Source organism: Cervus elaphus, chromosome 14 (assembly GCF_910594005.1).
Source record: "Cervus elaphus chromosome 14, mCerEla1.1, whole genome shotgun sequence".
NCBI lineage: Eukaryota > Metazoa > Chordata > Mammalia > Artiodactyla > Cervidae > Cervus > Cervus elaphus.
This window is the reverse complement of record NC_057828.1, coordinates 35,632,935-35,660,490: the sequence shown is the minus strand read 5'-3', so window position 1 is coordinate 35,660,490 and position 27,556 is coordinate 35,632,935. Positions and strand designations below refer to the sequence as shown.

Here is a 27,556-nt window from a genome sequence, read left to right as displayed (position 1 = left end):
CATATTTCCTAGGCTATTCATTTGGGTAACAGGGCATTTATTATTTGTGTAATGTTTTAAAGTTCTGTAACAGACACACATATATTGTCACATTTAATCCTCACAACACTACTATAAAGCAAGAATTATGGTTTCACTTTATTGACTATGCCAAAGCCTTTGACTGTTTGGATCACAATAAACTGTGGAAAATTCTGAAAGAGATGGGAATACAAGACAACCTGACCTGCCTCTTGAGAAACCTATATGCAGGTCAGGAAGCAACAGTTAGAACTGGACATGGAACAACAGAGTGGTTCCAAATAGGGAAAGGAGTACGTCAAGGCTGTATATTGTCACCCTGCTTATTTAACTTATATGCAGAGTACATCATGAGAAACCCTGGGCTGGAAGAAGCACAAGCTGGAATCAAGATTGCCGGGAGAAATATCAATAACCTCAGATATGCAGATGACACCACCCTTATGGCAGAAAGTGAAGAAGAACTAAAGAGCTTCTTGATGAAAGTGAAAGAGGAGAGTGAAAAAGTTGGCTTAAAGCTCAACATTCAGAAAACTAAGATCATGGCATCTGGTCCCATCACTTCATGGCAAATAGATGGGGAAACAGTGGAAACAGTGGCTGACTTTGGCGGGCTCCAAAATCACTGCAGACAGTGATTGCAGCCATGAAATTAAAAGACGCTTACTCCTTGGAAGGAAAGTTATGACCAACCTAGACAGCATATTAAAAAGCAGAGACATTACTCTGTCAACAAAGGTCTGTCTAGTCAAGGCTATGGTTTTTCCAGTAGTCATGTATGGATGTGAGAGTTGGACTATAAAGAAAGCTGAGTGCCGAAGAATTGATGCTTTTGAACTGTGGTGTTGGAGAAGACTCCTGAGAGTCCCTTGGACTGCAAGGAGATCCAACAAGTCCATCCTAAAGGAGACCAGTCCTGGGTGTTCATTGGTAGGGCTGATGTGGAAGCTGAAACTCCAATACTTTGGCCACCTGATGCAAAGAGCTGACTCACTTGAAAAGACCCTGATGCTGGGAAAGATTGAGGGCAGGAGGAGAAGGGGACGACAGAGGATGAGATGGTCAGATGGCATCACTGACTCAACGGACATGGGTTTGGGTGGACTCTGGGAGTTGGTGATGGACAGGAAGGCCTGGCATGCTGGCAGTCAGACACGACTGAGCGACTGAACTGAACTGAAACTGAATGGTTTCAGTATTCTAAAAGTGAAGTCAGGTAACTAAATTTTGCGTTGAGTCTTCACATTCATAAACTTCAATTCATTCAGTTCAATTCAGTTGCTCAGTCATGTGACTCTTTGCGACCCCATGAACCACAACTCATTGCATTTGCACAACTATGAATATACATGAGGAAATGGAATTTCAGAGGGTTTAAATAATTTGTTCAACATTATAATGCTCGTAAGTTACAGACAGATTCAAATCTAGGTCCTGATTTCAAGTTCAAAATGAAGATCTTACTCTCTATGAGTTACCGTATTTCAGAAAATTACTAAGTACAATCAAATTACAAGAAAGATCAGCCTTGATAAACTTAGAAGTTAATATTTCACCTGATTTTTATAACCTACATCAATAATTTTTATATTTGGTCACAATGTTTTAAAAGATTAAAACACGAATGTAATTCTCACTTATTATTTTCCAAGATATAATGTAAAGACACCTAAGAGGAGTGCTGTGGTCAAGATGAAATTTTCCAGTTTTAAAAGCAGAATATACCATTTTTAAAACATTCCACATATAGAAGTGGATTAAAAATTCTCTATAAAGTCTTTCATATAGAAAATTCATTCAATTCCATTCAAAAAGATTTACTGGGTTCAGGCACTGTACAGAGCCTCGTGTGAGACACTGTGGTGTGTTTACCAAAACAAAAGGCCCATGAACTGTTCAGAAGAACACAAAGTCTAGCACAGTGGCAGATATTCACAAGCAGATTGACAAGTAGATTATTAAACCTTGCACTAGCAAGGCTGATAAAGCACCTAAGACAGAGATTAAAACAGAAGTCTGTAGGTGTGGACAAGGAATAGAGTACTCTGTAAATACCCCTCAGAATCCAAATTACGTTCTTACATGCCCCATGTTAGAACAATTTCTACCTCATCTGCCTATTTCCTCTATCTTAATCATTCAACATGTTAATTACATCAACAAGTTAATATTCTTCAATACCTTTTTTTTTGCTGCCTTCAGGAAGATGTGAAATGTATGGCAAAAACCACCACAATATTGTAAAGTAATTAGCCTCCAATTGAAAAAAAAAAGAAAGTATGACTTATAAGACAAGGCACATGCAAGGACGGCTGGGCTGCAGAAAATCTAACAAATTATTTGCAGAGGGAGACAGCATCGTAGGAAAACTACTATTTTGGAGGCATGGTTAGGAAAATGTGATGGAGCATAAATCTGGAAAAGTGGGTGATGCCGAATATGAGGTGTTTCAGTTCAAATATGAGGAATTAAGACTTAATTATTTATGTGTCATAGGAAACAAACAAAGGTGTGAATAAAACTAAGAGAAAAACATGCTTCCAAAAATGTATCTCAATGAATAAACATAAAAGTCCTTCAGGAGAAGGCCAATTCAGAGAAGAAGAAAAAATTACCATATTTGCCAAATTTCTACATGTTTTTCCACATAATGTTTAATGGTATATTTTGAAAAGCAGTACCAGTTAGAAGTATGGACACATTTAATTCTGTGAAATTCTTTTAAAGAATTTCAACAGCACAGATCTCAACAAAATTATATTTGTTTTTGTTAGCAAAGACATGAGAAAACTGAGAAGAAATAAGATAAATTATTCAACACCTCAGCATTCTGTTACTCTGCAGCTACTTACATTCTGTCAATGTAGAAAGATCAATTGAAGAATTAGGGAAAAAAATTTCACTAACACAAAATTAATAAAAAATTAATAACACAAAAATTTTCAGCACAGGAATCCAAAGAAGCAATAACAGACACGAGAGTTTAGACAACACACCACATTTGTTAAGGTAAATGAATGTGTTTCACTCCTTTTTACTCTAATATAGAAGATTCTTCAACGATCTAACACCAAACCATATTTGCATCTTTTTTTTTTGCCCAAAGTTAACCCACACGCATGACAATTATGTCTCTCAAAGACTGCTTTTCTGAATTCTTACTGCCATGACTTATCACTCTTTTCTCACATATAAATTCAAGTCATTCAGTAAGGACAAGCCCTCCTCTTACTTCCTTAAAGAAGTCTTTTTTCTTAACCATTAGACAATAACAACCAACAACCATCTGAATTCCTGTAAGTATTTACCACCAAGAGGGTTTCTTGGGAATATAAGCCACATTCATATTCTAGCATAAGGTCCTCAAAGTGCTATGTACCTAGTAAGCACTTAAAAGTAGGTGCACACTGAAGAAAAGGAAATAAAACACAAACAGGATTTTGTGTTTTTATCTGTTAAACAAAAATTCAAATAAGACAAAAAGCAAACTCTTAACTTACCCCATTTAGGCTGCCTAAATCTTTCACCAAATGTTCATCAGTAGAGGCATCATAATTGATTACAGCATGTTGCTTATCCACACTACGAGACTGAAAGAAAAAATTTTAAGTTAAAAAAAAAAAAATGCAAGAAAATGCCAGAATAAATAACCAAAACAATGATTTTTGGCTAAATACTTTAATAAGATTGTAAATATAGGAAAACACCAAAGTAAGACTAGATTAAATGAAGATTTAAACTGTTACTATCCAACAGAAATTTGGCATCATTTTTCAAAGAGGAAAGCTGCCACAATTTTAAGACATTCTTTTCTACCAAAGTCACACATTCTACTTTTGAGAATTTAAATCAGCTGACTTTGTTGAATGTATCAAATCACAATATTTTTTTTAAAATAATATGAAACTCTTATATGGAAATCATGTGAATTATAACTTCATGTGTTATGTACCTCATTGCAAGAAAAATTACCATACAGGCTTTTCATCTTTCATGTGATATGTTCCTGAATATAAAATTATCCTCGCTTAGAATATGGGTTCTAAAACTCATGGGAGAGCTCTAAGAGAGAAAGAGAAAGTCAAAAAAAAAGGAATTAGAATAGCAAACGGATTTCTGAAAATTGCTCGAGTCTCTTTTAAAGTATACACACACACTTTCTCCTAGAGCTTAGTGAGTTATCTATAGACGAAAGTAGCTCAGAGATGAACTATAAGCCTTTGGAAATTTGCACCCAAAGGAAATACAGTATAGCCACAGGAAGAAATAATCTGAGAACCTCTGAATATGAACTCAACAACCACTTATTTACTACTGGGATACTATGTTATCCTTGGTATACTAAAAGCAAAGGAACCATCCAAAATGGGGAGGAGGTAATCATTTTCAGTTTTCAGTCCAGCACATACATGTCACCGACACAATGGACCTAAGTTTGAGTGGGCTCCGGAAGTTGGTGATGGACAGGGAAGCCTGGCATTCTACAGTCCATGGGGTTGCAAAGAGTCGGACACAACTAAGCAACTGAACTGAACTGTTGTACAGAGTTTGGAAGTCATTAAGTCTACCTGCTTACATCAATTCTGATCTCTAACCCTAGTGGTTTAAAGCAGCAGACCCCAACTGTTCTGGCACCAGGAACTGGTTTTGTGAAAGATAGTTTTTCCATAACTGGAGGGAGAGTGTGGTTTCAGGACGATTCAAGGACACTCATTTCTTGTGTTAATGTTAATCTGTATTTGCAGCCACTCCCCACTGGAGCTAGAGCTAGCATCACTGCCTGGGTTCCACCTCAGATCATCAGGCATTAGATTCTCAAAAGGAGAACACAATGTATTCTAGATCCCTCACAGGCACAGTTCACAGTAGGGCTCCAGCTCCTATAAGAATCTAATGCTGCCACTGATCTGAGAGGAGATGGAGCTCAGGTGGTAACACAAGTGATAGGAAGCATCTGTAAATACAGATAGAGGTTCCCTGGCCTGCCACTCACCTCCTGCTGTGTGGCCAGGTTCCTAGAAGGCCATGGACTGGTAGAGGTCTGTGGTCTGGGAGTTGAGGACCCCTGGTTTAAAGTACAGATTCTGGAGTCAAAAAGAACTGGTCCAGCCAGTTGCCAATTGTGGAACCTTGGTAAAATTACTCATCTTCATATTAAGCATTCTATAAAAAGGTTCATCTAGCTCATAGTTGTTTTTTTTTGTGTGTGATGACTAAACACATGGCAGACATTTGTAAAGGCAATACTGCCCTGCTTGAAAACTCCTCAATCCTCTTACTGGCTAAGTTAAAATACACCAAGTCTTTAATACAGTACACAGGGCCTGCCAAGATCTGGTGTCTTCAAATGCCTAAGTCTTACCCTCTCTAAATGCTTGTGTTCACATTCTATATAAAAACAAGAAACTATTTAAATTACCTAAACAGATATTGAATGCCATTCTATCTTCAATTCCACACATTCAACCACATTCTAATGTTCCTGAAACCACTTATTCATCTTTTAAGATAATTCAGCTCAAGCCATCTCCTCTAGAAGTCTTTCCAGATTCCTCATTCCCACATTTTCTCACTGGGAGAAGTGATCAATCTCTTTTTTGTGTACCCCACACCAACTCCCATCACTGTCCTGTGTTAAACTTACTTATTTACATACATATCTCCTTCTATTAGAGCTACACCCTAAGGACAGAGAGACCCCATCTGTATACACGATGATACCTCAGCACTCAGCATGTGTGCTACATCGCCTTCAGTCATGTCCAACTTTGTGCAACCCCAAGGACTGTAGCCCTCCAGGCTCCTCTGTCTATGGTATTCTTCAGGCAAGAATACTAGAGTGGGTTGCCATTCTCTTCTCCAAGGGATCTTTCCGACTCAGAGATTGAACCCAGGTTGCCTGATTCTTTAACCATCTGAACCACCAGGGAAGCACCAGCATGCAGCATAGGCAGCATAGGGCCTACCTAGCATATGTTTTTTTTTTTTTTGTAGCTTTGGTTTCTTTCTTTTTTTGTTTTTAAATTATCTTTTTTCATTTATTTTTATTAGTTGGAGGCTAGTTACTTTACAATATTGTAGTGGTTTTTGTCATATATTGACATGAATCAGCCATGGATTTACAAGTATTCCCCATCCGGATCCCTGGAAAGAAAATCCACGCTATTTGGCCAATCTCATTTCATAAATGATAGAGGTAGAAAAGTTCTCTCATGTATAAAATTTAAAAAGTATAGAAGTTACAAAGTTCAGGCCAAATTTTAAGAAGCCAACAAACAAGATGGCTTGAAACAACACAACCAAACCAAAACAAAACAATACAGGCTCTCAGATAATTATAAAACTAGAAAATTTTGGAAAATAAGGGTATCAAAATGAAGCAATAATACTTTTCTTAAAAAGAAATACTTCCTTTCCTCAATAAACAAACAAGAAAAAGCCTGCCACTGAATAAAGTCAAAACATAAAAAACAATTTTAGGCCAGGCACAGCAAAAAAGCATCAAAAACTCACACTGACCAATCTGTAACTAAAAACTAACATATGAAATGGTACAAATGACTACTTGATATGTCATACATGCTTTGAGTATGAAACAGCTATTGATCAACATTATTATTTTTTCTCACTAAAATCTAAGACAGCAAAAAAGAGAAACACATGGAAAACATGCTAAGAAAAAACTAAAAAGAGAAGACTGCCACTGTATGTCACCATCACTTTAAAAATTTTAAAGATATTGTACTTGAAAGATTGTTTAAACATCCAGTGCATTTTTACAATCACAGTAATAGTGATTTATCCTTTGCTATCCTTTGCTCCAAAGAATCGATGAAAATTAGTAACCTATGAGCTTCAAAATATATTCCATCATTAATACATCACACAAAATTATTAGTGAATCAAATATAATTTTATTTACTATTATGCATTAGAAAAAATGTTTAATTAATACAATGATGATTCTCCAAATAGAGGAAAATTCATGCATTTGGGGCAATTAAAAAATTTTATGAAGATAAAAATCAGAATTTTGAAAACTCTTTTCAAAAGGCAACTCATTTGCATACAGAGGAATCCAATATATTATAATAAAACCCAGTCACTAAATCTTTCTAAATCTTAATTTTATCATTTGCAAAGTGGAGGTAATTATATCTTTCAAAAATTGTTGAGGAACAATTGAAATAACATAAATGAATAATGAGAACAAGAGAAAGTGTTATTCAACTGCATGGTGTTTTTAATAGTAATACTGTCTGTCACTCAAAGCCAAGCAAATATAATCTTTATCCTTAATTATACTTCATACCTTGCATTCATGGCTCTTTAAGATTTGTTTTATATAACATGTCTTAGGGAATATAGTATAATCATCCTTCAAGACAAACAAGCACAGCAAATTAATTTGTTAAAGGCTTCCAAGATTAAGTGGTAGAAACAGAATTCTTAATTTCAGAATTACCTACTCATTAATATCCAAGCACATTTTCTTCTCAAGGACCACATTCTTTACACTATCTTTTTTGGAGTGAGATGAAAAAACCACAAAAAAAAAAAAAAATTCAGTTTTTTTTTGGTCATAATTAACAACAAAAAAAAATTAGCTGTAACTAAACAGATCATATGACCTCACGGGATCATTTGTTCCCTTTTTGCAGTAGGTTTTAAGCTACATTGTCATCAAAGTATTGTTGCCAGTAAATCTAACTGTAGTTGAAATCTTTATAGGTAAGAAACTGCTGAAAATAATCTAGCAGAGATTCTAAAACCTAGCAACTAACCAGTTATTTCCTGTAGGTTAAAAATGAAGGGTTTTTAAACCATAAATGCTAATTAGGATAACAAAATCTTAAAAGATCTTTTATTTACTCATTAAAAAGCAATCAAATAGTACTACTTTTATTTCTAACAATTTCAATTATCAAACCAACTGGTCTAACCAATGCAGAACCATTTAATCTATGTAACATCTTAAGATGAAAACATAACTTCATCAACTCAAGAGCTCTCATTTTCCAAAACAAATATAGTTCACATTTATATACTTGCAAATATTCACTTTTCAAAAGTATAAGCCATACATGAGCTTAGTTCACTTTTCAGAAATAATATAGAAAGAATAAGTTTTAAATAATCCATTTATTTTACTAATAGACTATGAAAGATTTAAACCAGTTAAAAACTAAACACAATTTGTAAAAGTACTTGTTCTCACTTTCATACACAAGATATGTCTCTCTGTACTAAGAAGTTCCATTAATTTGTAGCACTGATTCTGATTACCAGATAACCATTATGTTTATCAAATCATGGACTTTTTTCAGAGAATATACAGTGTCTAGCACAGTGCTAAAAGGAGTATGCTCCCATCAGATAAAGGGCATAAGTATCTTTAGAGGTGGAGTCTGAGGAACAGGTAAAAACTGCGTTTTTTCCTCACTTGATCCCTGAGCTTCCTCATCAACTTTATATTTCAGTTTTAAAATAAAGCATAAATTTAAAAAGTAGCCTTGAGTAGAAGAGGTGTCCACATTAGACACGTTGATGAACTTTAAATAAAAATGTTGATTTTTGACTTTTTACACTGGTAAAATTGCTTTCAGCTCTTTAAAAAATATTTATTTTGTTTTAAATTTGTTATACAGGCATTGTTTCAATTATAATACCTGAATCAAATCAAGGAGATTTTAAAATTTTGTTGCCACTGATTTCCTTTTATTTACTGTGGTAATATATATATAACATTTATCATTTTAAACTTTGCAAGAGTATGATTCAGTGGCATTAATTAAATTTACAATGGTGTGCAAACATCACTGTTGTACGACACTGGATTCTAAAACCTTTTCACCACCCCCAACAGAACTCTGTTACTGTAAAGCAGTAACTCCCAAGTCTCCTTCCCCCAGCCACTGGTAATCACTAATCCACTCTGCACCTCTATGAATTTGCTTGTTCTAGATAGTTCATGTCTAGAATACATACATATAGATACACTCTTTTTCTTTTTTTTTTTTTTGGCTACACTGGGTCTTTGTTGCTGCACTCGGGCCTTCTCTAGTTGCGGAAAGCGGGGGCTACTCTCTAGTTCTGGTGCGTGGGGCTCTCTTTGCAGTGGCTCCTCATGTGGAACACGGGTTCTAGGGAACATGGGCTTCAGTTCTGGTGCATGTGCTCAATAGTTGTGGGTGGGGGCTCCAGGGCCCAGGCTCAGTCATTGTAGCACATGGGCTTAGCTGCCCCGTGGCATGTGGAATCATCCTGGATTAGGGATCAAACTCCTGTCCCATGCATCACAAAGTGGGCTCTTCACCACTGACCACCAGAGAAGCCCCTTGATTTGCTTTTTTTAATGACAAATGATGTTGAGCATCTTTCACGTGCTTATCAGCCATATTTATATCTTCTTTGGAGAAATGTGTCAAATCTTTTGTCCATTTTTTTAAAGGGAGTTATTTGTGTATCTGTTGTTGAGTTGTAGGAGTTCTTTACATACTTTGGATACTAAACTCTTATAAGATATGTAAGGTTTTATAAATATTTTCTCCCATTCTATGAGTTGTCCTCTCACTCTCTTGATAGTATCCTTAGATGCAAAAGGTTTTCATTTTGATGAAGTCCAATTTATCTACTTTCTGCTTCTATGTTTGTGCTACTGGTATCACAAATCTACTGCCAAATCCAAGGTCATAAAGATTTATCCCTATGATTTATTCTAAGGGTTTTATGGCTTTAGCTTTTATATTCAGGTCATTGATCCATTTTGAGTTAATTTTTATATATGTTGTGAAGTAGGGGACAAAATTCACTTTTTTTTTTTAATGTGTAAGTACAGTTGTCCCAGTTTTATCTGTTGGAAAGACCATTCTTTACTGAACGGACGTGGCTCCCTTCTCAAAAACCCAATGCAGCAGTGTCCTCAGGCTGCCACAACAAAGTACCATAAATTGGGTGGTAAAATCAGTTAAAAACAATACAAGTTTCTTCTCTCAAAGTTCTGGACTCTGGAAGTCCAAATTCAAGCAGTTGGTAGGACTATGTTTCCTCTAAAACTTTTAGGGAAGAATCTTCCCTTGTCTCTTCCAGTTTCTCATAGCCCATGTTTCCTGAGCTTCTGGTAGCATAACTCCAATGTCTGCTTCTATTTTTACATGACTGTCTTCTCTCTGTGTCTGTCTTTTCCTCATCTGATGACACCAGTTATACTGGCTTAGAATCCACCCTAATAATTCCATCTTAACTTGACTATATCCTCAAAGGCCCTATTTCCAAATAAGGTCACATTCATAAGTACGGGGTATTAAGACTTTCATACATCTTCTGGGGGAACACAATTCAAAACATAACAGCCATAAGTATATGGGCTTATTTCTGAAGTCTCCATTCTGTTTCATTTGTCTATATGTCTACCCTTATTCCAGTATTGCTAACTTTATAACTTCATAATAAATTTATAATAAATTTGTGAGTCACTCAACTTTATTCTTCTTTTGAAGGTTGCTTTGCCATTTTTAAATTTTGCCAACTTTGCCAAATTATTCAGAAACAAACAATCTTTAATCAATCTTTATTATGGGTTCCATTTTCTTGATTCTTTGAGTGAGTGAGTGAAGTCACTCAGTCATGTCCGACTCTTTGCGATCCCATGGATTGTAGCCTACCAGGCTCCTCTGTCTATGGGATTTTCCAGGCAAGAATACTGGAGTGGGTTCAGGCCTGATAATTTTCTACTGGTTACCAGACACTGGGAATTTTACCTTTTTGGATGATGGATATTTCTGTATTCCTATAAATATTCTTGAACTTTGCTTTGGGACACAGATAAATTACTTTAAAAAAAAATGTGGCCCTTTTGTTTTTAAAATATTTAGGTAAGAGTAGAACTCAGACTAGCATTAATTATTTCCCCAATACAGAGCGGTAGAGATTAATGCCCTGTGATTAGAGATTAGAGATTATGAGGATCTCCAATCTGGCTGTCAGAAATGGGAATCATTTCTAACCCTGTTAGTGCCAATTACTGTTAACTGTAATCTTTTTGAGTTTTTCTCCCCCTGCCCTTGGGGAGTTTCTTCACACATGTGTGCTGATCAGTACTCAATCACATATGTGTGTGCGTTTAGTCGCTCAGTCCTGTCTGATTCTTTGTGACCCTTTGGACTGCAGTCTACCAGGCTACTCTGTCCATGGAATTTCTCAGGCAAGAATACTGGAGTGGGTTGCCATTTCTTCCTCCAGGGGATCTTCCTGACCCAGGAAATGAACCCAGGTCTCCTGTGTCTCCTGCACTGCAGGCGGATTCTTTACCCACTGAGCCATCAGGGAAGTCCCACTCAGTCACACACTCGAGGGTAATTCTCTGCAGAGCTCTTCTCTGTGTAGCTCTTTCCTCTGCGATACTGGATCACGTCTTGGTCTCCTTGGATTCTCAAGTTTCCTCCCTCCGCCTGACTAATTGTCAGACAACCTACATTTGTTATACATAAACCAAGACACAGACACCTCACCAGTCATGTCTTTTAATCTTATCTCCATGTAAATGTAAGAAGAGATTTATCCTGTAAGTTCCTAAACAGCCATTCCCATATTTCTTAAGATAATGCCATGCTGGTTCAAGACAAATGCCACATAGAAACTACCTCTTCCACTCTCTAAAGAATGAGTTCTACCCAATATGAACTTAAGATATGTTTCAGTTACAAGTGGCCTAAATCCAAACAGAATCATTACTGCCTTCTTCTTAGTTGCTATTCTCACCACTCCATCTCACTAAGGAGCCCAGAAAATCTTTGTACTATTCTATTTCTCTCACTGAATTTAATTAAAGCATCATTAAACATGTAACTCATATAGCTCTATAGTGGCTTTACTTTTACTGTCTCAAAACTATAAAATAAGTTCTTAAAGTAAAAATGTACATAAATACATGCAAATCTGACTTTTCTGGGGACAATGAAGGGTTTTTCAGTCTCAGCACTACTGGTATTTTTGAGCAAATAATTTTTTGTTGTGTGTGTTCGGTGGTAACATAGAAGGTATGAAGAAGTATTTTATATACTGTAGGATGTTTAGCAACGCCCCTTGACCTTTGCCTACTGAATGTCAATAGCAATCACCTCCAACCCTCCACCATGCATGACAATCAAAATGTCTCCAAATATTGCAAATATCTTTTGGAAGAGTTAGGGGAGGCAGGATCATCCCAACTGAGAACCACTGGGCTAACACAATAAACATCTCTACTCTAAGCACTTGTTTACAGTTTTTAATCAATAAAAGCAGGGAGAGCAATTGGATAAGACTTTATTCTAGACTGTAAGGACCTATTAAATTAACAAAGTTCTCAAAAACTTGGGGATCATTTTTGCTAATTACTTTGCTCAAAAATATCTTAAAGGTGTGTTTTAAAATTAATTGCTTTAAAATGGGGCTTCCCAGGTGGCACAGTGGTAAAGAATCTGCCTGCCAAGGCAGGAGACCTAAGAGACATGGGTTTGATTCCTGTGTTGGGAAGATCCATTGGAAAAGGAAATGACAACCCACTCCAGTATTTCTTGCCTGGAAAATTTCCATGGACAGAGGAGTCTGGTGGGCTACAGTCTATGGGGTTGCAAAGAGTTGGGACACGACTGAGCATGCACTCACCTTTAAAAATAATTCAGTTTTAAATACAAATAATCTGCATGCTCAAACTACTAGAAGATATAATGAAAAAATATGAATATCTCTAGAAGAAACAGATTAATTCCAGTATCAATCAAGTACCCATGAATAAAATTCAGTTTTACTTCATGCTACGCTAATTTTATGAATTAGTACACTTCCATAGAGATAAAATTACTTGTGTCTTAAAAGTGCATAATGTGAAACTTCTTAAAAATAAACTTCTCTACTCAAAGTTCTCATTTTTTAATATATAAATCTCCAAGACTTAGAACTTATTTTTAAATGGTACAAGAAGGAGAAAATTAAACTAGTAGCTAGAGTTTAAAGAGGGAGAGTTGGAAAGTTCAAAGTTCAAAGTAAAGTTGTGTTGCTGTTCAAAGGAGTAGAAAAATACTTCATAACAATTTCAGGTTTTGAGTAGACATAGAAGGTGGACACAATTACCTGCAACATGAGCTCACAGTCATCTCTTCCAACAAAAATCATTTCTCGTGGCAGCCTGTGGCGAGTGCCTCCACTGCTCACCAAAAACCAGGATGTTACGCTCATTTTCTGTTTAGCTTCTAAGTCCTTGGGAAAGCTACGTCATCCTGAAGAGAGAGATTTAGAAAAGCATACATTGAGGTATTTTCAATTTCGGTATCTATTCACCAAACCCTATAAGTACACCTTGGAATAGAACTGCACTCAACATTTACACCTGACTAAATAAACAGATAGTCCACAGTTCCCAGGAAAAAATATATCTAACATATTCTCAGAAGTAAGTACACAAACTCCAATAAAAGGTCAATTAAAAAAAAAAAGACATTAGTCAATTAGGCAGTCAACTAATAACATTTATCATACATCTGAAAGGTTTTGAGCATAGCTTATAAAGATCTACAATTCTCAAGTAAATGATCACATTTGTATCATGTTAACCTCAGTAAATGCTAGCAATATTACAATATTATACAAGTAAGTGTCTAAATTACAAGTGATTTGAGAAAGACAGACTCAATTCAAATGAATATATTTGATGACTGATTAAGAGCTAACAAGGGACAACAAAGAAACTGCTTCACTATCAGTGCAGACCCTTCAATGTTCTTTCAAAAGTATGCAATTTATGTACCGTACTTTTACCACTCTAATGGCAAAAAGTGAAGAGGAACCAAAAAGCCTCTTGATGAGGGTGAAAGAGGAGAGTGAAAAAGCTGGTTTGAAGCTTAACATTAAAAAACAAAGATGATGGCATCTGGTCCAATCATTTCATGGCAAACAGAAGGGGAAAAAGTAGAAACAGTGACAGCTTTTATTTTCTTGGGCTCCAAAATCACTGTGGACAGTGACTACAGCAATGAAATTCAAAGACGCTTGCTCCTTGAAAGGAAAGCTATGACAAACCTGTGCTGTGCTTAGTCGCTCAGTCATGTCCAACTCTTTGCAACCCCGTGGACTGCAGGCCACCAGGCTCCTGTGTCCATGGGATTCTCCAGGCAAGAATGCTGGAGTGGGTTGCCCTCCTCCAGAGAAGGGATCAAACCCAGGTCTCCTGTACTTCAGGAAGATTTTTTACCATCTGAGCCACCAGGGAAGCCCTAGATAGCATATTAAAAAGCAGAGACATCACTTTGCCAACAAAGGTCCATATCATCAAAACTATGGTTTATTCCAGTAGTCAAGTACAGATGTGAGAGCTGGACCATAAAGAGAAGGCTGAGCAAGAAAGAATTGATGGTTTTGAATTGTGGTGCTGGAGAAGACTCTTTACAGTCCCTTGACTGCAAGGAGATCAAACCAGTCAATCCTAAAGGAAATCAACTCTGAATATTCATTGGAAGGAGTGATGCTGAGGCTGAAACTCCAATACTTTGGCCACCTGACACAAAGGGCTGACTCTTTGGAACAGACCCTGATGCTGGGAAAGACTAAAGGCAACAGGAGAAGGGGGTGGCAGAGGATGAGATGATTAGACAGCATCACTGACTCAATGGACATGAGTTTGAGCAAACTCTAAGAGACAGTGGAGGACAGAGGAGCCTGGTGTGCTGCAGTCCATGGCAACTGAAAAACAACTTTCTGAATTCATTTTTTCTAGAGCAGCAGTTCCTAAACTTTTTGTCCTTGAGATTCTTCTATACCCAGGGGAAGAAAAAAAAAGACCCTAGAGACCATTTTGTTTACATGGATTAGATATATTAATATTTATGATATTAGAAATAAAAACTAAGAAACTAGTATGAATTCATTTTAAAATTATTGATAAATCAACTTTACAGAACAATAGCTAACATTTTAATGAAGACTAATTATACTTCCCCCAAAATAAGTGAGAATAATACCATTATACATTTTTTAAAATCAAATCTTTAAGGTCTGATTTAACAGAAGATTTTCATATCTGCTCTGAATTCAATCTGTTTACCTTAAAATATTTAAAAACCTAGCTTCATACTTATTCCCAGATAACTAGTGGGAAATGGTAAATTTATTTTAATAGTCTTTCCAAATAACTTTAGACAGTTTTCTTTGATATTACACCAAAACTTCCCAGGTGGTAATTTCTTGAATGTTATTACAATACGGAATCTGAAACTTTCCATACCTTTTAACATGAGAATCCATTTTCTGCTTTGAAGGGATTTTGTAACCTCATGCATTGATCACTTGAAAAACACTGGTTCCCAAAGTTACACAGATCTTCCAAGTGATAATACATTCTACTGTACTATTTAAAAATATCACATTCATTTAATATTATCATTCATCTCATCAGAAAAGTCTTTTAAGTTCTGGGCAGTTGTGAAGCAGCAGAATCAAGTTCCTAAAATTCTAATTTTCTCTTGAAAGCCTAATTTTACTGTCAAAAAACACTGTCAATTCTTTTCCTTGAAGTGACAGGTTTATACTGTCTACCAAATACTCAAGTCTGCAAAGCCATAATTTGTCTGCCAGTCATTATTTCAAGTAAAAATAGTGTTCTATGAAACAACTGGCTAGTTCAGCTCACAACTTAAACAATAACACAAAAGCTTTTCTTGAGACAACCATAGTACGTTGGTATACAGAAAAAAGTGCTAAAAAAAAAAAAGTGCTTTATGTGCAGTTCCATTTAGTCATACAGAACATTAAAAAGATGGTGATTCAAAGGTCAAGATTTATTAGACTTAATATTTTTTAACACCTTATCAAGGACATTCTTTAGTGAAAGCGACTTTTTTTCCTTACTTTCAAGTGCATGGCATTGAAGAATATGACTGCTATTAGCATAGTAGGATGCCAATGCCTTCACTAAGGAAGCAGCAGCCTTACCAGCATTGCTTTTCATATCAGTTCAAAGATCCATACAATAAAAAAGGCAAATGATGTTTGGATAATATTAAAAGTTTTGACTTCACGACCCTTGCAATGGTTTCAGGGACTCCCAGAGGCCTGTTGACTGAGCTTCAAGAACTACTGTCTTAGAGGATGTGGTCATTAAGAGCATAAACTTAAGAGTCAGACACTCCTGGTTCTACAATTATTTCTGCATGACCCTGGGCAAGTTACTTACCCGGGTCCCTTAGTTTCCTCTTGTGTACAATGGAAACAAGGATAGTGTCTACACGACAGCTTTTTTCTTATGCATCAAAGACTACTACTTATAAATATTTTTCCCGTGAAATGATACATTCTCTTACGATTTAATTAGCAGCAAACCTTGTGGCTCAGCTGGTAAAGAATCCCCCTACAATGCGGAAGACCTGGGTTGGATCCCTGGGTTGGGAAGATCCCCTGGAGAAGGGAAAGACTACCCACTCCGGTGTTCTGACCTGGAGAGTTCATGCATGAACTGTACAGTCCATGGGGTCGCAGAGTTGGACACAACTGAGTGACTTTCACTTTCACTTTATACCACAAAACAGTGAAATGAAACATTCTGCAATAAGAAACACATCTATATATTAAAAGAAAACCCTTTAAAATGTGGACTTTTATGTTAAAGTAAAAACCCTGTATGTTACCTACACATTGTCTACAAATACATATATGTGTATGTGTATGTTGTCTACACATACATGAAAGAATGCATTTCATCAAAATAAGCAAATAATTTTCTGTAAAGTGAAAACAATTAAGTCCTATTCTCTTTTGAGTTTATTAAATTAATATGGTCAATTTATGTGGATTCTTAAATCTTCCATTCACCTAACTCCTTGATGCTGATGTTGCTGTTAGTCTTCTACTCATCTGTCTGCATGTGTGCAAGCTCAGTTGTCAAGTTGTGTCCAACTCTATGTGACTCCATGAATTGTAGCCCTCAGGACCCTCTGTCCATGGGATTTCCCAGGGAAGAATACCAGAGTGGGTTGTCATTTCCTTCTCCGGGGATCTTGCTGATCCAGGGATCACACCTGCATTTCCTGCACTGGCAGGCAGGTTCCTTACCACTGAGCCAGCAAAGGAAGCATTCATCTGTCTACTTTCTGTCAAAACGGTTTTTAGCATTTCATATGTCAAGTGTCAGTCGCTAAGTCGTGTCCAACTCTTGCGACCCCATAGACTGTAGCCCACCAGGCTCCTCGGTCCATGGGATTTCCAGGGCAAGAATACTGGAGTGGGTTGCCATTCCCTTCTCCAGGGGATGTTCCCAACCCAGGGATCGAACCTGGGTCTCCTGAATTGCAGGTGGATTCTCTACTGCCTGAGCCACCAGGGAAGCCCAAGTCAGTACATAACTATATAAAATAAAATTTTATATAAATCTTGAAAAACTCAGCAGTGGCCACAGGACTGGAAAAGGTCAGTTTTCATTTCAATCCCAAAGAAGGGTAATGCCAAAGAATGTCCAAATACCGCACAATCATGCTCATTTCACATGCTAGCAAGGTAACACTCAAAACCCTTCAAGCCAGGCTTCAACAGAATGTGAAAAACAACTTTCAGATGTATAAGCTGGATTTAGAAAAGGCAGAGGAACTAGAGATCAAATTGCCAGTATCCACTGGGTCATAGAAAAAGCAAGGGAATTCCTGAAAAACATCTACTTCTGCTTCATTGACTATGCAAAAGACTTTGGCTGTGTGGATCACAACAAACTATGGAAAATTCATAGAGAGGGGAATACCAGGCCATCTAAACTGCCTCCTGAGAAATACGTATGCAGGTCAAGAACCAACAGTTAGAACTGGACATGGATCAATGGGCTGGTTCAAAATTGGGAACAAGTACTTCAAGCAGGGTGTATATTGTTAACTTGCTTATTTAACTTATATGCAGAGTACATCATGCATAATGCCAGGCTGAATAGAGCACAAGCTGGAAATAAGACTGCCAGAAGAAATATCAATAATGCCAGATATGCAGATGACACCACCCTTATGGCAGAAAGCAAAAAGGAACTAAAGAGCCTCTTGGTAAAGGTGAAAGGAAAGAGTGAAAAAGCTGGCTTAAAACTCAATGTTCAAAAAAAAAGATCATGGCATCTGGTTCCATCAATTCATGGCAAACAGGTGGGGAACCAATGGAAACAGTGACAGACTTCTTTCTTGGGCTCCAAAATCACTGCGCACAGTGACTGCAGCCATGAAATTAAAAGATGCTTACTCCTTGGAAGAAAAGCTACGACAAACCTAGAGAGTGTATTAAAAAGCAGAGACATTACTTTGCTGACAAAAGTCCATATAATCAAATCTATGGTTTTTCCAGGAGTCGTGTATGGATGTGATCAGTTCAGTTCAGTTCAGTTGCTCAGTCGTGTCTGACTCTTTGTGACCCCATGGACTGCAGCATGCCAGGCTTTCCTGTCCATCACCAACTCCCGGAGCTTACTCAAACTCATGTCCATCAAGTCGATGATGCCATAAACCATCTCATCTTCTGTCATCCCCTTCTCTTTCATCCATCCTTCAATCCTTCATCCTTCCCAGCAGCAGGGTCTTTTCCAACGAGTCAGTTCTTCACATCAGATGGCCAAAGTATGGAGTTTCAGTTTCAGCATCAGTCCTTTCAATGAATATTCACGACTGATTTCCATTAGGATGGACTGGTTTGATCTCCTTGCAATCCAAGGGACTCTCAAGAGTCTTCTCCGAGACCACAGTTCAAAAGCATCAATTCTTCAGTGCTCACTTTCTTTATGATCCAACTCTATCATCCATACATGACTACTGGAAAAACCATAGCTTTGACTAGACAGACCTTTGTTGGCAAAGTAATGTCTCTGCTTTTTAATATGCTGTTTACATTGATCATAGTTTTTCTTTCAAGGAGCAAGCATCTTTTCATTTCATAGTTGCAGTCACCATCTGCAGTGATCTTGGAGCCCAGTAAAATAAAGTCTCTCCTGTTTCCATTGTTTTTCCATCTATTTGCCATGAAGTGATGGGACCAGGTGTCATGATCTTCAATTTTTTTGAATGTTGAGTTTTAAGCCAGCTTTGTCACTCTCCTCTTTCACTTTCATCACGAGGCTTTTTAGTTCCTCTTCACTTTCTACCATAAGGGTGGTGTCATCTGCACATCTGAGGTTACTGATATTTCTCCCAGCTATCTTGATTCCATCTTGTGCCTCTCATACAGTCTGGCATTTCTCATGATATACTCTGCATGTAAGTTAAATAAGCAGAGTGACAATAAGCCTTGATATACTCCTTTACCAATTTTGAACTAGTCCATTGTTCCATGTCTGGTTTTAACTGTTGATGCTTGACCTACATACATATTTCTCAGGAGGCAGCTATGGTGGTCTGGTATCGGCCAGACCCATCAGCCCCACCCATTAACAAAATACATCAACTAAACAATAATCATACATTGCATATCTTTTATATCAGTACTCTAAAATTACTCACTTAAACATTTTAGGGAAAAATTATGGCAATATAAAATGCCTTGTAACTTATTCATAAAATGAAAAATATCACAACCTTTAATTCATACATATTTCAATTCTGAAGAGTCCATGTAATTGATCACTGATTAAACTTCCTGAAACTCTTTCTCAAAGCACAGTCTTTAAGTCATACTGGAAATCTAAAGACTCAATAGTATGGAGGACCACTGACTTTCACAAAGATTATAGTCTCAGACCTTACATACTCAAGTACAACCATAAACTATAACCTTTGCTCTATGACTTTGCAATTCCTCCAATTAAAGGTGGTGATAAGGACAGAATAAGATAGACACACAGGTACTTATGGAAGTCCTAGAAAAGGAGGATAGACAGAGAGGGAAACCTAGGAAACTCTAGGAGACCACTTTAAGTTAATGATCGCTCAAGAAAGCTACTGGAATATCATGGGAGGAAGCAGCCTTACTTAACTATATAGCCATAAATAAAAGCACTAGATATGTCCCAGGCCATCAGGTGAAAGAAAAATGTCACCACCCTTCTACTGATTTGAATAAATGCTATGATAATCCTAGTTGACCTCCCAGGGTCAGACACTCTCCTGCCCAAGATGAAGGAGGTGCTGGTGATGTAAACCTGCTATCTTCTTGAAGAAGGTAATCTTTTCCCTCTCTTCCTTTGATTATAAAATTATAGTCTTCTTGATCCTCGGGGCAGAGCTTCCTCACCTGCCCACTTGTATCTCTCATGAGTGCTTTATGTTAATAAAACTACTTCTTGCCTATCACTTGTGTGCTGAGACACAATGAACCTGAGCCTCAGTAAGTCCAGATGCAAGGTGACTGATTCTGATTGAATGACCATGGGTTCAAGTTTTTATTAGGGTTTTGCCCCGAAATTTGAGTCCCAGAATGCGGGTTCAAGTCCCAGTCTGAGGTGCACTGCTTCAGTGGGGGTATAATTTTCCCCTATATAACTCTGGGCTATGCTTCATGACTTGTTTTGGCCAATGGGGTGATGTTAATAGCTGTGATGTAAATGGAGACTAAATGCTTGGGCAACTGGGTTTGATCTCTTGTACCTCTGCCTTCACCATAAAAAGAACATGCCCTGGCTAGCCCACTGGTAGAACAGATACAGATCTAACATAGAACCTGAAGCATGCCCTCAAGAACATCATTCAACTACTAACAACAGATATAGAACAATAATAAAATTACTGTTGTTTTGAATCACTGAGAGATTTGCAGATTGATTATAATGCACAAAAGATGAGTATAATTTACTGAAATAGAAGGTCTTTCAACAGTAGAATGACAATCCAATACACTTATTTCTAAAAATATACAAATGAAATTTTTGTTGAAATTGTTCCCTTTGCCCCAGTTTCTTCATCTCAGAATGGTAACATTTATTTGTATAATTAAACCGAAGGCTGTGATGTATTACAGAACTATAAACTGTAGGTAAAGGGAGCTTATATTAACAAAAAATACTAAAATGAGAGAATCCAGAAATAGAAGAAGATGTAAGCTCACTTTTTCGGGTGGAAAGGGTCAACATCTACAGTTTACTTTTCCATCATCTGGAACAGTTCAGTTTACCCACAGGAGAATCATCCAATCTCCTCTCATAGTGAGCAAAAACACACTGATGATGTTGTGGAAGTCAAGTCAAGACAAATGATTGGGAAGAATCACCATTCTGTGTGAAGAGTGTCTATGTTATTTCCTTGGTTAAGCATAGCACTTTACCCTACCCTTGAATAAGCCTGATGGTCACATGTTTGGAGTCTCTCTGATTTAGTATCTTCTGATAATAAACCTCTCATCTGTGAGAACGGGAGTTTGGGCAATGAGACCTGATAGTTTTTTATATGAACTTTCAACTAATTTCCTTGTTTTCAGTCTGCCCTGCCTACTAAGATACAAGGTATGTCACATTCCCAAGCCCTTCCAAGATTCTAAGAGAATTTATCTGTTTACCCTGCCTACTAAGATACAAGGTATGTCACATTCCCAAGCCCTTCCAAGATTCTAACAGAATTTATTTATTTAGTTCTTCCTCCCACAGTTCCCCCTCTTCCAAAACTTTCTCAACTTCTCTTCCTCTCCTTCTCTTTGTATTAGTGAGACTGGGAAGAAATGAGAAAATTCCAGGGGTCCTATTCAAAATACTTCTTGAAAACTGTTTCTTTTAGCATACAATTTTGAATAACACTGAACTACAGATTGACTTGAGAAATTGAGCTACTCTTAAAAGAAGTGAATTTCCAATGATAATATCTGTTCTCCATATCTATAGTTTGGTCATTTCATTCTAAATGCATTGAGTTCAGATTTCAAGTCAGGTACTATTAATATTGCAAGTACCAACTGTGATTCAATAGAAGCTAAAAAGTAAGAGGGAAAAGTCTCCATGATTATGTTAATCTAACTCTGGATATGTCTCCAGACAAACCCTAGACAAATGAGTATAACAGTTCATCAAACAACATATGACATGCTAATATATTTCCATACTCTTAAATGAAATGGCTAAAAATATTCTTGGTAACTTTATGAATTTGGAAAGAAGCTACTCTAAGGAAAACTTCAAACACCTATGTATTTCAAAGTGCTTCCTAATAAAACCTTTGTATTAAATTCTCCTAATAAAATGAAGAAAATAGTAGACTGGGTAATATAAAAGGGTCCATCTTCATGCCATCTATGAGAGAATCTGCCAATGTAAAGAACACACAATAAAAGAAATTCCATGCAAACAGTAATCAAAACAAAGTTGAGATGGCTATGTCAATGTCAGATAAAGTAGACTTTAGTTCAAAAAAGCTTATGAAAGGCAAAGAACATTCAGTTCAGTTCAGTTCAGTCGCTCAGTCGTGTCCAACTCTTTGCAACCCCCTGAATCGTAGCACACCAGGCCTCCCAGTCCATCACCACCTCCCAGAGTTTACCCAAACTCAGGTCCATCAAGTCGGTGATGCCATCCAGCCATCTCATCCTCTGTCGTTCCCTTCTCCTCCTGCCCCCAACCCCTCCCAGCATCAGGGTCTTTTCCAATGAGTCAACTCTTTGCATGAGGTGGCCAAAGTATTGGAGTTTCAGCTTCAGCATGAGTCCTTCCAATGAACACCCAGGACTGATCTCCTTTAGGATGGACTGGTTGGATCTCCTTGCAGTCCAAGGGACTCTCAAGAGTCTTCTCCAACACCACAGTTCAAAAGCATCAATTCTTTGGTGCTCAGCTTTCTTCACAGTCCATCTCTCACACCCATATATGACCACTGGTCAGGGGCTGCGGCTGAGATAAGCCACCCCACGTCCGAGGTCAGGGTGGCAGCCGAGAGGAGCAACCCCACGTCCAAGGAACGGTGGCTGTGCAGGCGCAGGAGGGCCAAGAGGAGCTATTCCACATTCAAGGTCAGGAGGGGCAGCTGGGAGGAAATACCCCTCGTCCAAGGTAAGGAGCAACGGCTGTGCTTTGCTGGAGCAGCCATGAAGAGATACTCCACATCCAAGGTAAGAAAAATCCAAGTAAGACGGTAGGTGTTGTGAGAGGGCATCAGAGGGCAGACACACTGAAACCATAATCAGAGAAAACTAGCCAATCTGATCACAGGACCACAGTCTTGTCTAACTCAGTGAAACTAAGCCATGCCATGTGGGGCCACCCAAGACGGTCGGGTCATGGTGGAGAGGTCTGACAGAATGTGGTCCACTGGAGAAGGGAAAGGCAAACCACTTCAGTATTCTTGCCTTGAGAACTGTTCATACAGTATGAAAAGGCAAAATGATGGGACACTGAAAGATGAACTCCCCAGGTCGGTAGGTGCCTAATATGCTATTGGACAGCAGTGGAGAAATAACTCCAGAAAGAATGAAGGGATGGAACCAAAGCAAAACAATACCCAGTTGTGAATGGGACCGGTGATAGAAGCAAGATCTGACGCTGTCAAGAGCAATATTGCATAGGAACCTGGAATGTTAGGTCCATGAATCAAGGCAAATTGGAAGTGGTCAAACAGCAGATGACAAGAGTGAATGTCGACATTCTAGGAATCAGCAAACTAAAATGGACTGTATTGGGTGAATTTAACTCAGATGACCATTATATCTACTACTGGTGGCAGGAATCCCTTAGAAGAAATGGAGTAGCCATCATGGTCAACAAAAGAGTCTGAAATGCAGTACTTGGATGCAATCTCAAAAATGACAGAATGATCTCTGTTCGTTTCCAAGGCAAACCATTCAATATCATGGTAATCCAAGCCTATGACCCAACCAGTAACGCTGAAGAAGCTGAAATTGAACGGTTCTATGAAGACCTACAAGACCTTTTAGAACTAACACCCAGAAAAGATGCCCTTTTCATATAGGAGACTAGAATGCAAAAGTAGAAAGTCAAGAAACACCTGGAGTAACAGGCAAATTTGGCCTTGGAGTACGGAAAGAAGCAGGGCAAAGGCTAATAGAGTTTTGCCAAGAGAATGCACTGGTCATTAGCAAAGAACATCATATACTGATAAAAGGTTCAATACATCAAGAGGATATAAAAACTGCAAACATACACACCTAACAACAGAACACTGAAATATATGAAGCAAAAACAGATAACATTAAAGGAAAAAATAGACAGTAGAACAATAAAAGTTGAAGGCTTCAATACTCCACTTTCAACTATGAAAAACAACTAGATCAATAAGAGAGGATTTTACAACACTAGAAACCAATCTGATGTAACACTTCACTCAGATTCACATTTTTCTCAAGCGCTTGAAGAACATGTTCATGACATAATGTTAGGAGTAAAACAAATCTTAATGAATTTAAAAAGACGGAAAATGTACAAAACAACTTTTCTAATCACAGTCGAATGGAATCATTCATCAGTAACAGAAGGAACACTGGAAAATTCTCAGTACGTAAAAATTAAACAACACACTTTGACAATGAGTAGTAAAAGAAGCAATCATAAAAGAATTTAAAAGAAAAAGCAAATGAAAACAACACAGAATAAAAAGCTAATAATATTTGTTCAAAACTAGTCCTAATAGGGAAAGTTACAATTACAGTTATAGATGTAACCACTGTAAAAAGGAAAAAAAAAAAAAGCAAAAAAAAGATCTCAAATCAATAATCTAGGTGAACACTTTAAGGAAACCAAAACCAAAGCTAACTGAAGGAAGAAGACAATAAAGATTACTATTTCCAGCTGTGGCCTTTTCTTTTTTGCTTAAAGGAATCACTTATCGTTCTTGAAAAGCTGATTTGGTGGTGCTGAATTCTTTTAGCTTTTGCTTGTTTGTAAAATTTTGATCTATCAAATCTCAATGAGAATCTTGTCTGGTAGATTTTTCTGAGTTGTAGATTTTTCCCTTTCATACCTTTAAATATATTGTGTCACTTTCTTCTCACCTGCAGAAGCTCAGTTCCTTGTATGTAACTGTTGTTGATCCCTTGCTGCTTTTAATACTCTATTTTTTATTTTTGCTATTTTAATTAGAATATATATTGATGTAGTCCACTTTGGGTGATCCTCTATGGGACACTCTGTATGTCCTGGACCTAGATGTCTGCTTCCTTTCCCAGGTTAGGGAAGTTTTCTGCTACTGTATCTTCAAAAATATTCTCTGTCCTTTTCTCTCTTCTCCTTCTAAGAAGCCTATAATGTGAATGTTTTTACACCTGACTTTGTGCCATTGGTCTCTTAATCTAGCCTCATTTTAAATCTAAATTATTTTCTGTTAATCTTGTGTGACTGCCACTACTCTGTCTGCCAGTTTGCTGACTATTCCTCTGTATCATATAACCAACTGCCAATTCCTTCTAATGGATTTTAAATTTCCAGTTATATATTCTTCAGCTGTGTTTCTTTTTTACATTTTCTAATTTTTTACTAATCACTCCATTTACATCAATGAACAGTCATTCACTCAACAAATCAATAAGGAGACATTAACCTTAAATGTTAGACTGGATGAACTTAATAGCAACATATAAAACACCCCATCCAAAGGCTGCAGAATACACATTCTTTTCAAGCATATATGGAATATACTTCAGGACAGATCACATGCTAGGCCACAAAACAAGACTCAGTAAACCTGAGGAAACTGAAATCATATGAAGCAACTTTTACACCAAAACAATATCATATTAGGAATCAACTACAAGGGGGAAAAAATATACAAAACTCAAATTGATGGAGGTTTAACAAAATGCTACTAAACAACCAATGGATCACTGAAAAAATTAAATAAGACACCCCAAAATACCTGTAGACAGTGAAAACGAAAACACAATGATCCAAAGTCTTTGGGTTGCAGCAAAAGCAGTTCAAAGATGGAAATTTATAGTGATACAAGTTTACCTCAGGAAACACAAAAGATCTCAAGCAACCTAACATTATGCCTAAAGGAACTACCAAAAAAAAAAAAAAAAAAAAAAAACACCCCAGCAAAACAAAACCCAAAGTTAGAAGAAGAGAAATCATAAAGATCAGAGCAGAATTAAACAGAGACTAAAAAAAAAGAAAAAAAAAAAAAAAAAGATCAATGAAACTAAAGCTAGTTCTTTGAAAAGATAAACAAAATTGATAAACCTATAGCCAGACTCATCAAGAAAAAAGAGGGCACGAATCATAAAATCAGAAATGAAAAAGAAGTTACAATCAATACTGCAGAAACTCAAAGAATTGTAAGAGATTACTATGAACAATATTATGCCAATAAAATGGACAACCCAGAAGAAATGGACAAATTCCCAGAAATACACAATTGTCTCAATAAAGAACTGGGAAGAAACAGAAAACATTAATGGACCAATTACTAGATGAAACTGATCAGTAATTTAAACAAACAAGCAAACAAAAGTTCAGGCCCAGATAGCGTCACAGGTGAATTCTAACAAATATTTAGAGGAGAGTTAACTTATTCTTAAACTATTCCAAAAGAGTGCAGAGGAAGGAGCTCTTCCAAACCCATTTTATGAAGCCACATCACCCCAGCAGCAAAACTAGACAAAGACAACACAAAAAAAGAAAACTGCAGGCCAGTATCACTGATGAACCAGGATGCAAAACTTTTAAACAAGTTAGTAGCAAACCAAATTCAACAATATATCTAAAAGATTACACACCATGATTAAATGGGATTTACTCCAGGGATGCAAGGACTTTGCAATATCTGATAATCAATTATTTATGATAAAGGCCCTTCAGGAGGTAGGCACAGAAGGAAAATACCTCATCATAATAAAGGCCATATATGATAAACCTACAGCTAACATCATACTCAGTGGAGAAAAGCAGAATGCATTTCCTTTAAGATCAGGAATAATACAAGGATTCCCACTCTCACCACTTTTACCTAACAACTGGAAGTCTTAGCCACAGCCATCAGAGAAGAAAAAGAAATACAAGGAATACAAAACAGAAGGGAAGAAGTAAAACTGTCATTGTTTGCAAACAAAATGACACTACACACAGAAAATCCTAAAGATGTCAGCAGAAAACTACTAAAGTTCATTAAAGAATTTGGTGAAACTGCAGTATACAAAATTAGTGTACAGAAATCTGCAACATTTCTGTATACCAATGATGAACGATCAGAAAGTAATTTAAGAAAACAATCTTATTTCTCATTGTATCAAAAAGAATTAAGTACTTTGGAGTAAATTTAAGGAGGTGAGAGACTGATAATCAGAAAACTGTAAAATACGGAAGAAAGAAATTGAAAATGATACAAACAAATGGAAAGACATGCTGTGTTCATGGATTGTAAGAATTAATACTTAAAATGTTAAAATGTCCATACCGCCAAAAGCAAATAATACCTAGAACAAATCTAAAAGTTGTGTGGAAACACAAAAGACACTCAATAGCCCCCAAAAATACTGATAAAGAACAAAGCTGGCAGTCCTCATTTTCAAATCACACTATAAGGCTGCAGTAATCAAAACAGTATGGCACTGGTCTAAAAAGAGACACATACATCAAGGGAACAGAACAAAGAGCCCAGAAATAAACCCATACTTATACGGTGAA

General features: G+C 37.0%; 1 protein-coding gene across 12 annotated transcripts in view; it reads right to left on the bottom strand.

The window, feature by feature from the left end:
* The window catches only part of CEP170 (centrosomal protein 170), a 131,149-nt gene that overhangs the window by 84,157 nt on the left and 19,436 nt on the right, over positions 1 to 27,556 (bottom strand). For all 12 annotated transcript variants that reach the window (XM_043924010.1, XM_043924011.1, XM_043924014.1 and 9 more), the window contains exons 2-3: positions 13,135 to 13,280; positions 3,522 to 3,611 (exon numbers count right to left, since the gene is read on the bottom strand). In XM_043924010.1, coding sequence (XP_043779945.1) covers positions 3,522 to 3,611; positions 13,135 to 13,239 — 195 coding nt within the window. In that variant the 5' untranslated portion in view covers positions 13,240 to 13,280. The remainder of the gene's footprint in view (positions 1 to 3,521; positions 3,612 to 13,134; positions 13,281 to 27,556) is intronic.